A 14379-nucleotide genomic window follows, 5' to 3' on the forward strand; every position below is an offset into this window, starting at 1 on the left:
TTCCAGACCATATTTATGAGTTCCTTACATTTTTTGAAAGTTTCTATTTTCATATAATTTTCTCTCAAAGTGCAGCCAGTGCTGTATGGGGTTCCATGTATGAACAACTAAGTCATATCTTTTGCATATCTACGCTTCTTTAATGATAGCTTTGTATTTGCTTTGTGATGTTTCAGCAGTGGCGGGCCGTCAGGGCCTGCAAGGCCTTCTCTGCTGGCCTAAAAATATCTGAATCACAGACTGATATTAATTATTTATTTCCGTGAATACGTATTCTATAATTCCAAATGCTCTGTCTTCGTCCTTTCATTGCTGTCTCCCTGGTTGCGCTGCTTCCAGACCTGTATTTTCCTATGTAAACATTAACCAATCACATTGCAGCACCATTTGTTGCCAGGGTCAAAGAAATCTGCCTGAAGGCCTTCACAATCAGTTTTGCGGGCCCTGTAGCATAAAACAATGGTCCACCAAACTGTTGCTTCAACCAATCAGATCTGGAGGAGACCACGTGATAGGCCAGCTAGCTGGCCCACGGAAACGTCAGGATTTTCACGCGCTGTGATTGGATAATCGGAGAGTGTACTAGGCAGACCTGGTAAACTGAATCTGTAGCGACCTGCACAGGCAAATATATCGAATTTAATAGCTGGTTTGTCAATCCACAATGGCTGAAGGAGGAGAAGAAATGGATTTGGTTGCAGACTTACTGTCAAAGCCGTTTTCAAGACGGACTTTTCAAGAAAAGCTGGACATTGTTAAGCGGGGTCGGGCAACTCCGAAGCTAGCAAGCCCCGTGTCCCTTCTGTTGAACGGACATTCTCAGCCCTGAAGCGAATTAAAACTTATGCCAGAAATACGTCAGGGCAGGCTCGACTTTCAGCATTAGCTTCCATGGCGATAGAAAAGGACTTCTTGATGGAACTAAAACGCACGGATAATCTGCACGACAGAGTGATTGAAATCTTCTTGAGGATAGAAAGGATGGATTTTGTGTACAAATAATCCAGATTTTTGGTGAGTAAAATTTTGCTATATACCTAAATATTATTGCAATTTTATCAGGTTATTTTTTTATGCTTTTTTATGTGTGTCTCAGTTGTACCTGCAGTAGACGTTTTATAGCCATAAAATAGTTATTGAGGGTTGGGTTGATTCAGATGGAGCACTACTGAAGGCCTAGGTGTGAAATGCACGGCCCGCCACTGTGTTTCAGCTTCATGTTTAAATATTCACATTTGCTATTGTCGTTGGATCTGGTCGTCAGAAAAATCCTTAGCGCCGTTAGCTCCAGTTGTTTCTCAGGACACGCAGAAGATATTTCTTAGTATCGGTACACAGACGTGAACTTGTTCAGTAGAAATAGACAATGGACCAAAGTCATAGACAGTGGATACAAAAACACATTTTCTGGCACAAATGGAACCCCATACGGCCCAGCCTCAGCCAGACTCTGCCTTCAGTGGCCCCAAGGTAAATTGAGTTTCCACCTGTTCTAGATGGTTTTGCCAGCCTTCCTCCACCTGGATCAAGACCATGTTGTGGACTGGCCCTCAACCACCAACAGCCTCTATCTCTGGATTTTACCCATCTATGTTCAAGCTTATCCCAACAAAATGAAGAGGTCATCTACCCAGTGCCCTATCACCAAAGACTTTCATTTCAGTGCAGTACCACCTTAACCATAGAAAAATGTAATGCTCCTTTCATACTCAGCAAGAAAGTTGACATTTCTTCTCATATTCACAACTTTGAAAACAAAAGGAAACTTCCTACTGGCCAGTAAGATTTAAAATTCACATATGCAGTAAGTTCAATACACCTTTATGGTACCCCTAGGACATTGTGTGAGTCCTATGCATTTCAGTCCATATTGTATTTGTAACAGTACAGCAAAAATACAATAGTCCAGTATGGTTGCAATTGTGAGCTACTTTGAAAGAAAGGGAAAACCACAAGTTGATTAAAGCAAGAAAGAAGCAAATTTATATCAGCTATTTTGACTTAGAGAAACTCTTTCAACCGGGCATAAGAAAAAGTCACTTCAGACTCGCATTGAGTCAACAAAATTACACTTTGAAATACATTAGTTCTGTTTCTTATACATGCCACACATTTTTTACATGTTTTTTTATAAAACGCTACATGTCAGAAAGAAAATTTCTGCATCAGGTATACGGGACTTTGTGTGGAAGGGAAAGTAGTACACAAATATATGAACAACGGTTAAATAAACTGTTCAACTTTATCAACACAAACACACAAAAAGTCTTTCAGATGTTCTCAAGGATTGCTGTATGAAGAGTTAACTGAGTTCCATCATGAAGGTGTTGAGCAGACAAGCTTCATCTTTCTTTTCAGTCTGTTATATTCTACCTGTCCTCCACCACATATTTGATTTTTGCTGTGTTTGTGTATATTGGACTGTGACATGGTTTATTCTCCTCTTTGTTGTTCGGGTTCTTTGCTCCTCCTTCTCCGAGGGCTTCTGCTTTGTCCATGATTCTTAGAGGCAAAAGCAACCCCTCCTGTTGTTGACTTGTGGTGTTTGCCGCCTGGCAGCAGTGATTTCCCATCTTGTCTTTGGTCAGAAAATAAAGTAGAGCATTGAGCCAGGCGTTAAATGAAGCTAAAGGCCTTGTGATCTTGTAGCAGATTGACACAGTTGTCATGGTGTGACATGCGACCCTCCTAGATACTTTTAGAAGTAGAACGATGGTTCTAGTGACGTGGAAGGGGAAAAAACACAGAGCAAAGAGCAGGGTGATGGTAATGATGGTCCGGATAGATTTCCGCCTGCGACTGGCATAGGGAGAATGAGCACCAAGGAAAACAGAAATCCCATCCTCTCTCCCGACTGCCCTCAATAATCCATTACTTCGATGTCCAACTTTTGCCGAGCTCATTCTACCTCTTCTCTCCACTCCTTCTTGGGCTCCAGCTCTTGGACCTCGGCGTGATGAGGGCTGAGAGTGGAGAGTCCTAAATATTGTCAGAACCACATGTGAGTAGCACCATGCAATTATGGAAAAAGGTACAAAAAAGCCAAGCACATGCAGGATAATTCCATAGGGTACATAAACTGGAAACTCCTTATCTATGGCATCGTCCCAACAGTTCTGGTATTGCTCAACGACTACGCCTAAGGTATCACAGCTGGAGTTACTATTCACCAATGATATGTTAGAGTTTGATTTGTTAGCACTTGCACTTGTGTTGCTTCCAAGTCCTGCTAACCTTGTCACACAACCGGTCTGAGCAAACCGGAAGATGGGGCAGGTCAGAGCAAATACCACAATCCAAACCAGGACACAAGTGTACTTGACAGTTTTCTTGGTCTCCAGGGAGATCACTTTCATTGGGTGGCAAATCCCCAGGTATCTGTGCACAGAAATGCAAGTGAGGAAGAAGATGGAGCAGTAGAGATTGAAGTAGAAGAGAAAGCGGACCAGGCGGCACATGAAGTCCCCAAAAATCCACTGGTCTCGCATGATGTAACTGGCTATGAGGAATGGCAGAGACAGGCCGTACATGAAGTCTGTGGAGGCCAGGTTGACCATGTATATCAGAGAGGTGTTCCAGCGTTTGGTCCGGAAGGAACGATAGAGGACGACAGAGTTAAGGGTGATACTGAAGATGAATGTGAAAGAGTAACAAATAGGGAGGAAGATGTACTTGTAGGACTCATCGATGCTGCAAGATGAGGTTGATTGGGTGGAGGAGTCAGTGGGATAGAGAGAATTGAGAACATCTTGAATTACGGCCGCAGTGATGTTTGGAGAATCTCCTCCTCTGGATGACATTTTGTGGAATAAAGTTGTTCTTATTTGAGGATCAAAATTTAGCTGAGTATAGCCAGTATAGTTTTTCTCTTTCATTCTTGTATCCCGTTGATGTCTTGGACAGTGATCCCTTTGTTCCTGGATTAATCGTCACCTGGAAACAAAAAACATATACAACAGTTAGTTGGTGAAGACCTTAGAGACGTTCAAATAACAGCAGTTCAAGATTTCATTGCAGGACTGTTTGGTAACTAAAGAAATAATTAATACTAATAACAACAAAATGAAAGAACATTCAAAGATACACTGCAGTTGCTCAATTTGGGGACAAATTCTGTTTGGGTCTGATGACAATAAGATATGGGGTCAAATCAGGATCAGTGTAAAGTGAGCAAAAAAACAAGTAAAAACATTGTAAATATTACAAATAATGTAAAAATTGTAAAAAAAAAAAAAAAGTTTTGAAAAAATTCAAAACAAAAACCTGAAACTTGAAATAAATCTTGAAAAATTGAAAAAAAAAACCATTTTTTGAAAATGAAAATAAAAATACTGAAAATTTGAAATAAGTCTTTGAAATTTGAAAAAAAAAAAAAAAACGGAAAACTTGAAAAAACACAGAATAAATTTAAAATTTACCAATTGAAAAATAATTTATCCATTATTTATTATCATCCAAATTTGGCTCAGACAAAATCAACAGCAAAGTCACGCTGGAAAAAATCCACCAGCGAGGTAAAACTGCACAGTAGTGATACTGCTTCCTCTAAGGTTGATTGGAGTGAGGTAACGCAGGTGGAGACAGAAACAGACAACTTTCTGCTGCAGAAAACACATCACACCACCATTACCTCTTGGGGAATCATGGGATGCATTATTGGGTAGCCAATGAGCCCCGTGTAAAATTAGCTTAGCTCAGCAGCAAAAACTCAAAAGTCAGAATTGAAACTGTAAAGATAAGGACTGAAAGTGAAGATTCAGAAAAGAAAGAAAAAAAATGCTGAAAATCCCAAACAGCAGCTGTTAGTAATGGATACATTCTTTTTCAGTTGGTACATTTTACATTTACTGTTTTTTAAATAAGTTTTCAGTATTTTTTATTCAAAATTTAAAAAAAAAGTTTTTCAAATTTTCGTTTTTTTTCAAATTTTCAAGATTAATTTTAAACTTTCATTTATTTTATTTATAATATCTTTTTTTCAAATTTAATTTTTTTTTCAGTTACATTGTCTTTTTTTCAGGTTTTCAATCTGTTTTTTTTCGTAAACTTTAAGCTGATCTGGATTTGACCCCATAATAGGACTTTGACGATCAGTTTAATTTTGAGTATGAAATTCAATGCCGATTATACAATATTAAAGCTCCTAAAATTAAAAAACACAAAGCAGCAACAACACTTTATGAAGCCATACAGTCGAGTCAGCCTCTCACTGGCTTCAAACTCTTGCCTACATTCATCTTCTTAGCTGCTCGTCCCTTTCAGGGTCACGGGGGTTTTCTAACATCAGTCAATGGTGGTTAGCAACCAGTTGTCTTAGGTTGTGTCTACATTAAATTATTACTTCAATCTTGAAATCTTGTGGAATTTCCACTTCCGGCGCAGGATTTTCCACCTCGTCTCCTCTTGCAAACACCTGCAGCATTCATTTGGGTCCACCTCCATGTGGGTGCATGTTGATCTCCATGATACTGGTGTAAGTTTGTTGTTTTCATAGATTCTTAAAACAAATACATCATTTGAGATGGACATTATTTAAATGAGGAACAAGCCGTTCTCCCACTGGAAGGTAAAGTAATTCGATTCCTGCTTCCTCTCCATGTATTCTCCTCATGTCCTCCACCAGGACACCTGTCTCTGATACGCACACGGGTGCGTGACTCGTTCTAGAATGTAATGAGTGTTTGTATGCAATACAATTTGCAGTGTGAGAGAACAACGTATTCTTGTAATTGGATGTAAAAGTGGAGTAACCTGGTTTTCTCGTCTTGGCGTGTCTCCCTGATGGATCAATGACCCGTCAGACCGAGGCCTGACTCTCCTGAGCACACCTGAGCACCACTACTGGATGGATAAATGTGATTGACTTCAATGGAAAGATCCGGGACTTTCCGGCCCTTCCCCCCCTCTCCCTTGACTGCTGTCTGCCATCTTTGCACAATATGTTTGACCTCCTGTTTCAGGCTGCTGATTCATAAGGCTTGTTTGCCTTCCTGTGTACAAGAGTCCTCTGCTGATTCAGCCCCTTCTCACCCCATTAACCCAGCAATAAGTAACCACTCTACCCCAAAGGTCTCTCTTTATGTCCCACTATGCACGGGCCTCGCTTCGACTGTAACTCATCGCGATCGAACTCAAATTCTGACTGACGGGGAGCATCAGAACAGCCGAACGGGGTTTAGCTCGGTCAGCCTGCAGCTCTGATCAGCTGCAGGCCTGCATATTAAGATGAGCTGCAGGCTGTTGCTGTGTGTTTGTGTTGGTGTTAGGTGAGCCGTCAGCAGATCCACTGAAGCTGCAGCTAATACTGCTCTGACGGCAGATCCGAGTGTGACAGAGCGTCAGGAAACGCTCTCCTTGTTTTCAGTGACCGGCGCCACAACATAGATCACTGATTTAGAAAACACCAGTAAACATCAGGTTGACGTAACAATAGCTGCAGGTGTCCAGACTTGAATGGAAGTTTTCCCATCATAAACTACAGTGAAGAATAGATGTCTAACATCACTGTTGTGTACAGAAATGTTGTTTATACAGTATGTAAAATGAACATCTTGTTTGTAAAAAATGTTAAGTGTCAATCACACAATGGTTACATGATTCTGACATAGATATACAACTTAGATATTTAAACATATAAATGCTAATAGTTTACATGTTAAGCCTTGGTCACAACTGCTGCTATAGAAGGTAATGGGCTGTCCACGTGCAAAAAATGGGCAACCCTGTACAGCATGCATCAAAGTCAAGGCCCGGGGGCCGGATCCGGCCCTCTGGTTAATTCTATCCGGCCCTCCAGATCATTTTATTTTATTGTTATTAATGACCAGATGTCATCTTGAACTCATTTCTAACTTGTCTAACTTTGACAAAATATATTTTTATGGAGAGTAAAATATTGAAAGTTATTTAAGGTTTAAGTTGATTTATTCTGGAATAATATTCCTGTCTTTTTATTATTCATAATTATGTTAAAAAGTTACGGCTTTAAAGTTTTAGAAATGGGCATTCTGCTAACCTTTTGGACTATTTTGGCATTTACTAAGATTTTTAGGCTGTTTGGAGTTAGGCTAATGTTTACACGCTAGCTGTTTTGGCTTATTTAAGCTTTTTCCAGTTTTTTTAGGATATTTAGAAGTTTAGCAAGTTTTTCAGCTATATGCTAGCTGTTTAAGGTTTTTTTTTTTTTTTTTTTAGTTTTTTAAGATAATTTGTCATTTTAGTTGGCTATTAGCTTCAGCATTTTCAGCAATTAACTTCAGTGATTTCAGTTATCAGCTTCTGCGTTTTCATCTAACAATTTCAGCTTCTTCAACTATCAGCACTAGCATCTTCAGCTGCCAAATTCAACTTACAGTATTCCCACTAGAATTATCACAGGTAATGCTATATATCTAGTTCATAAATATGTTAAGAAGTTATGGTTTTAAAGTTTTAAAATTTGTAATTTTAGAGTGATCAACAAAATATTATCTTGTTCAGCCCACAACGTGTTTTGGATTTTGGCCCCTTGTGCGATTGAGTTTGACACTCCTGCTGTCCCTACAATGACCCAATGACACGCTATAACACCACGTATGCCCCGTGAAAACAAACCGCTCAGTGGAAGCAAGGCTTAACTAAGTGGAGACACGGGCCAGATTTAACTGGACCGTACCGTACCATTCCTTACTGTTCCACTCATGCGGTAGAGAGCGGTCCGGTCCAGTTAATTCCTTACTGTACTGGACCAGACCACTCAGTGGAATTGAGGCTTAAGGGGCCCAAATACCTTGTTTCCACTGAGCGGTACGGTCCAGACCATTTCCAGTATAAAACAGACCCATTATGCTGGACTCAACCAAACCATGTTTGGACCCCAGGTGGTTGAGCTTTCTATATACAAGAGAACCAGAAGCAATAGATTCTGGATGAACTCATTGGTTGTTTTTGCTGTTTGCTTCGCCCCACATGTGGCATGACGGTCCTACGTTGAGTCTAAACGCTCACCTGAATGGCCAGTTCCCTTCTAAACCAGACCATACCGCTCAGTGGAAACGAGGCTACCAATAAAATATCCCTCACACCATTACACCACCACCACTGAACCGTGGACACACGGCTGATGGATCCATGCTTTCATCTTGATGATGCCAAATTCTGAGTTGAAGCTTTTCCAGGAATTAAGTGACTAACCCCCAAACCATCATTCTTCTACTACTGTACTTCGTAGCTGATGGAAGGGGTTTCTTTGTAGTAATGTGTTCACATGTCTTAGTGTCGTTCAGATCAGCAAAGGTTCTCTCTGATGAAAAAACATCTTCAGGCAAGGAGCACTTTTCCTCTCCTCCATCCCTCCTCTTTGCTGTTGGCTCTTTCTCGCTCTGCGGATATGACAGCTGACGTTGGGAGGAAAGCTGGCCACATCAGGACACGTGTCCGTGGGAGATCCACAAACACGCTCCCACCTGGGGGTGAACGTGGAGCAGTCCTGACCTGTAGCCTTGAGGACGTTGGACTCCATGAGTTCTGAGACCTGCACCTGACTAAAGACTTCCCCCAACATTCTCCTGACAGAAAAACTGCCAGTTTTAGCTTTCCTGACGGTTTTCGGGTGACAGAAACCGACTGTTGACCTGCAGCTCATCCACGGAGAGCAAGACAAACAAATCAGGCTGGTGGCTTTTCTCGGCTCGTGTTTGCTTTACGAACAGTTACGAAGGTATTTCCAGAACTGACTCATAAATGCCTGCATCACTCCAAAGCCTTTACCTGCTCCAGCCGTGCCTTTCCCTCCATGTGGCTCCCTGTCCATCTGCCGCCCGGGAGGACCAGATCCAGCAGCTGTGTGACCCGCGGAGCCGATCAATCCCACCACTTCAGTGGTCACCTCCTTCTGCTGCCTCTCTGAGCAGACAGGACGGTTTCTATGGCGATGCAGTCCCTCCCTCTGTCCCCGGTTGCTCGCCGTCCCTCCATCTTCCGCTCCTCACCCCTCCGAGTCGCCCTCACCTGCTGAGTGAGGCCCGTCTGCGGCTAAAAACAGACACTGATGAATAATCTCAACATGGCGGGGGCGCACATGGCTGTTTGATGCACTTCACTAACTGAGTCTACTCTAAAGAAACACCTTCCATCATCTACAGTGGGAAGCACAGCAGTGGAAGAATGATGGTTTGGGGGTTTGCACAACTAAAACCAACTCAGAATTTGGCGTCAACATGAAAGTATTGATCCATCCTACCTTGTATCAACAGGTCAGGCTGGTGGTGGTGGTTTCATGGTGTGGGGGCATTTTATTGGTACACTTTAGCCTAGTTGCCATGGAGCGGTATGGTCTGGTCTGGTTAGGAAAGCATTTAATGTAGTTTAAGAGAAGATTATGGGTGTTAGAAGAGGAATACAGCTGATTTCTTCTGTCTTAATCCCAATCGTAGGTTGTGTCCGAATTCCCCCTAATCACTATTTAGTGCGTTCGCCATTTTCTAGTGCTGTCCAAATCTACTGACTCCAAATCGAGTGCACTCAAAATTTCCCAGAAGTCTTTGCGGAAAACTAGCATACATCGATGGTCACTAGATTAGCAGATATAGACCACAATGCATTGCGGTCGAACCATTTCAAACAAAAAAAACATGTTTTAATGTAATATTTGAAGAAACCATCCACATTTTCACCATCAGAACACAGCGGAGTCATAAATAAACGCTGTGAAAAGTTCATTTTGGTTTGAGTTTCACTTTGTGAAATCGATGACATCATATCTGGTGTTTAGAAAAACGAAAGAAAAGTAGTGAGCACCATGTCAGAATTACCATTAAAATCCAGTGCACTATATAGTTTTTTAGTAGTTAGGGGTTAGGAGGGTAATTCTGACACAACCAATGGGTTTCAACACTCTCTCTGTTCCATTATTCTATGGACCAACTGGGATCCAAAAATGGTTTGGTTCCGTGTAGCTTAATGGGTCCATTTTATAATGGAGCCGCTCAAAATTTTGGTCTGGACTGGACCGTACCGCTCAGTAGAAACGAGGTATTTGGGCTCCTTTAGCCTCAATTCCAGAGAGCGGTCTGGTCCAGTACAGTAAGGAATTAACTGGACCGTAACGTAGTATTCCCTAACGTATGAGTGGTGCGTAGTGCTGCTACGATTAGTCGACTAATCGACTATTAAAATAGTCGACGACTAATTTAGTAGTCGATTAGTCGTTATTTTATATTATATGGAGTCAGAGTGTAATAAATGATAATGACATTATGCTAGCTTTATGGACAATTTTGGCATTTATTGAGGTTTTTTAGGCTATTTTGGAGTTTAGCTAATACTTCAGCTACATGGTAGCTATTTTGGCTAATTTAAGATTTTTTTGTTTTTAGGCTATTTTGGAGTTAGGCTAATATTTACATGCTAGCTGTTTTGGCTAATTTAGGCTTTTTTCAGTTGTTTTTTAATTATATTGAAGCTTAGCTATTTTTTAAGCTAAAGGGCTAGCTGTTTTGGCTAACCTACATTATTTACACTACAGACCACCTTGGGCATTTAATATTTTAGCTAGCTATAAGTTTCAGTTTTTTCAGCTATTTGCTTCAGCAGTTTCAGCTATCAGCTTCCACATCTTCAGCGGCCAAATTCAGCTTACAGCACTTATACTAGCATTATCGCAGGAAATGCTATACATCTCATTTTTAGCCAATTTAAAGCTAAAGATGGTTAAGATGTGTGTTTTACATCCAGTTTGTGCATCGACTAATCTGAAAAAATAATCAGTGATTAGAAATTGTTAAATAAATAAATAATAAAATAATTGTTTATGGCAGCTCTAGTGGTACGGTATGGACCAGTTAATTCTAGCTTCCACTGAGCTGTTTGTTTTCATGCGTGGTGTCGACCGCTAGCGCCACTGTAGTTCGACCGCTAGAAAAGCAACAACAATAGAAGTCATTCATCTTTTTCTTGCTTTACTTTCTGTACATCGTGTATAACAGGAATTTAATATTGTTTGAAGGAAGATATCGGCGGCTAAGAAGAATACTGCCGTGGACCAAAAGAATACACAGGAAACCGCAAAAACCCGAATGCTTACAAGTGTTGGAAAGCTTAAGTAAGTGCTATACTGGTGCTTTCTAACGTTGTCATCACTTTCTGCCAATCAGAGGGTGGCTACAGCGACTCCACCCAAACGTCCTATTCCATTTTCTACGGACCTGAGAGCCCTTAAGAGGTACGGGTCGGTACTGGTTAATGGGTCCATTTTACAACAGAAACGCTCAAAATACCAAACCAGATCGGACCGCTCAGTGGAAATAATCCTTTAGTACCAACTGTGGTAACATGACCAGAGGCTATTGTAGCTTTATGACCACAGTGTTCTGAAGGATACTTCTTTGATAAACTGATGAATGAATGAACCAATTTCTACTCCTACAGTTCAACCAATCAATCTGCTGTAGACACATTGATCTGTTTACTAAGTAGTTTATTTGTATATCATGTAAAAAGGGTCTAAGGGCAGGGATAACCTGTTTATTTAGTCTGTTTAGTTTAGCAATTAGCTTTTATTTATATTTTATGACCGACCTTTTGCTTCTGTACAATTATCGGTATGAAGCCCAATGAGGCCATTTATATTGGCCTATTTAAATAAGATAAAACTGAAGTGAACACGCGTAGGCCCTCGAGGCCAGGAGTTTGACTCCTCTGCTGTAAACAGAGAGCTCTCAGCAGCAGGGAGAGGACGATGAGTGGGGTTGTTCTACATCAATAGTCCCGCCCACAACTCAGAGGTGAATTTCTGCCACTCTGCAGAAACTATGTCCTAGAAAATAATATACATTTTTGATTATGTACACAAATTACAATCATAATAAAAGATGACTGCTTTAAAAAAATAGATCAAAAGATGATGACAGTGGAACTTCAATACTGTTTTATCTGGACATCATTTATTTTTTTCCTTCAGTGTAATCTGATTACTTTTATGGAAATAAGTCGTCCTACCTTCATATCATTGTACTATAAATGCCCTATGACTTTTTTCTTTACTTTCAAAGTCGGATGCACTCACTGAAATGACAGTAATGTTTTCAGATTATTATAAATAAAGTGTTAAAGTAAGACTCCAAAGAAGCAGCTTTCAGTTTAGGAGCGCCCCCTAATGGGGCAGAAGAGTACTGTCTGCTTCTCCTTTGTGTTTTTTTTTAGCCGATATCATCAATACAGCTGAAGAAATGACCTGTAACAAATCTGTCTGCATTCTGAAAACACTTTACTGTCAACACACTGGGGACAGTCAGAGCCTGCACCACTCATAAACCTGCTTTGTTGGATTGGAAAATGTATGTGTTATACAAGAAAAAAATACTTCTGTCGCACATCAGTGGACAGGCTCAACTTTTTAATGTATTTGATTGTAATCTGAAGGCCTCAGATTCTGAGTGGATTTATCCAATTTCAAACAGTTTAAGTAAAAAAATAAAAATAAAAAAATAAAAATCAGGAAATGAGCAAACACAGACAGTGCAAAGTCGAAGAGGAATTCATTGTAAGGTGGAGCTCAGCCATCCTGAAACCTTGTTGGATCCAGTCCAGCGGGATGAGGAGGGGAAATGACCGGCACACTGAATGTGATGTTGTGTCACTCGAGCGTGGCGGGAACACACCGCAGAAATCACGAGTCACACACTGAGGACGCCGCCCCTCTACTCAGGATCAATGAACAACTGCATCCTGAGAACTCTGGGACAGACGTGTGACCGTCTTCATGGAACATCCTGTAGTTTTTTATGTCCTGCTGATGCTTTTTCTTCTCCTCTTTTTAGAGGATTATATAAAAAAAGAGATTTTGAAGTCTCAAAGCGCTCACTGACATAAAAAATGGAAAAAACTGGAACCAATAATAAAGACTCCCTGTGATCCATAAACCTAAAATCTTAAGTTCACGTTGTGTCATCCCCATGGAAATCCTGATTCATTTTTCCCAAGTGATGCATAGAGGGGCCTCCTCATATTTGGAGCAAAATCATTTTGTCAGGTTTTATGGAATATTTTAACTATTTAAATATATTTATAACAGTTAAACTTTTAATATTTAGACCACATGTCAAGTCGGGGCCCGGGGGCCGAATCCGGCCCTCCAGATCATTCTATTGTTATTTTTTAAAGTCCATTTTGGAGTTTAGCTAATATTTCAGCCTCATGCTAGCTGTTTGGTCTAATTTTGGCTTTTTTTCTGTTTTTTAAACTATTTTAAAGTTTAGCTATTTTTTCCAGCTTCATGCTAGCTGTTTTGCCGAACCAAAGATTTGTATTGCTTGTTTTTTAGGCTAATTTGACATTTAGCTAATATTTTAACTGGCTATCAGGTTCAGCGTTTTCAGCTATCAACTTCAGTGTTTTCAGCTATCTGCGTCAGCGTTTTCAGCTATCAGCTTCAGCATTTTCAGCTATCAGCTGTAGCATTTTTAGCTATCCATTTCAGCGTTTTCAGCTATCAACTTCAGCACTTAGCTATTTTATTTTAGCACTTTCAGCTGTCAGCACTATCATCTTCAGCGGCCAAATTCAGCTTACAGCATTCACACTAGCATTATCACAGGTAATGCTGTATATCTAGTTCATAATCATGTTAAAAAGTCAAGGTTTTAAAGTTAAAAAAAATAGTTTTAGAGTGTTCAACAAATGTAAACGCGACAGAAGGTGTGTTTTGGATTTTGACCCCTTGTGCGATTGAGTTTGACACCCCTGATTTATTTCTACACACTTTTTCCAACAGAATTTTTTTGTCTGCTCCTAATTCATAACAATTTGAATAAAGGAAAACTCAGAAACATAATTGTAAGCAAAGTTAAAAAAAAAAAAAAAAAAAAAAAACTTGATTCAACTCACAAACAGCTGAAGGACAGAAGCTTTTGGACAGATTTTTGAGCGCTGGATTTTCTATTTTTAAACAAATTCAAGGATTTAAAAAAATATCACTGAATTAGCTCTGATTTAGTTAAGGAAATTTGCAGTTTTTTTTCTGAAAATTGAAAATCTAATGATTTACTGTAATGAGATGATCCTGTCTTTATTTTGAAAGAAAGTCATGTGAAATCTGACAAAAATTATAAACTATTTCAAGTAAAAAAAAAATGCTTAATTCAATTATGCCAGAAAAAAAGTCAGTTTATAGTCATAATAGTAACATTAATATAAACACAAATTAGAGTCTTAATGTGTTGCTTCGATGCTGTCAGTGAGAAATCAACCCAAATGGCTCTTTAAGGGTTAAAGGTTGCAGACCCCTGAATTAAAAGAAGGAAAAATATATTGGATTTTATGTATTTTAAAATAGCATTGAGGACATCTTTTGTCTCATTAGCAGATTTGGTGAGGAGGGGGTTTGTTGGGAGCAGCATAGAC

The 14379-nt window shown here is 39.9% G+C and overlaps 1 protein-coding gene across 1 annotated transcript; it reads right to left on the minus strand.

Moving 5' to 3' along the window:
* Positions 1-1780: 1780 nt before the first annotated feature.
* si:dkey-6n21.13 (P2Y purinoceptor 3) lies at positions 1781-8964 on the minus strand. Its single transcript, XM_024288797.2, has 2 exons — positions 8749-8964; positions 1781-3933 (listed from the first exon to the last, which is right to left on the minus strand). The coding sequence occupies exon 2, from the start codon at positions 3873-3875 to the stop codon at positions 2370-2372; it is 1506 nt and encodes a 501-aa protein (XP_024144565.2). The 5' UTR covers positions 3876-3933; positions 8749-8964; the 3' UTR covers positions 1781-2369.
* Positions 8965-14379: the final 5415 nt, after the last annotated feature.

Source organism: Oryzias melastigma, linkage group LG18 (assembly GCF_002922805.2).
Source record: "Oryzias melastigma strain HK-1 linkage group LG18, ASM292280v2, whole genome shotgun sequence".
Lineage (NCBI taxonomy): Eukaryota > Metazoa > Chordata > Actinopteri > Beloniformes > Adrianichthyidae > Oryzias > Oryzias melastigma.

Bases quoted from the DNA above. Each gene is read 5' to 3' on its own strand.
- si:dkey-6n21.13 (XM_024288797.2), bottom strand. From the start codon at position 3,875: ATGAAAGAGAAAAACTATACTGGCTATACTCAGCTAAATTTTGATCCT.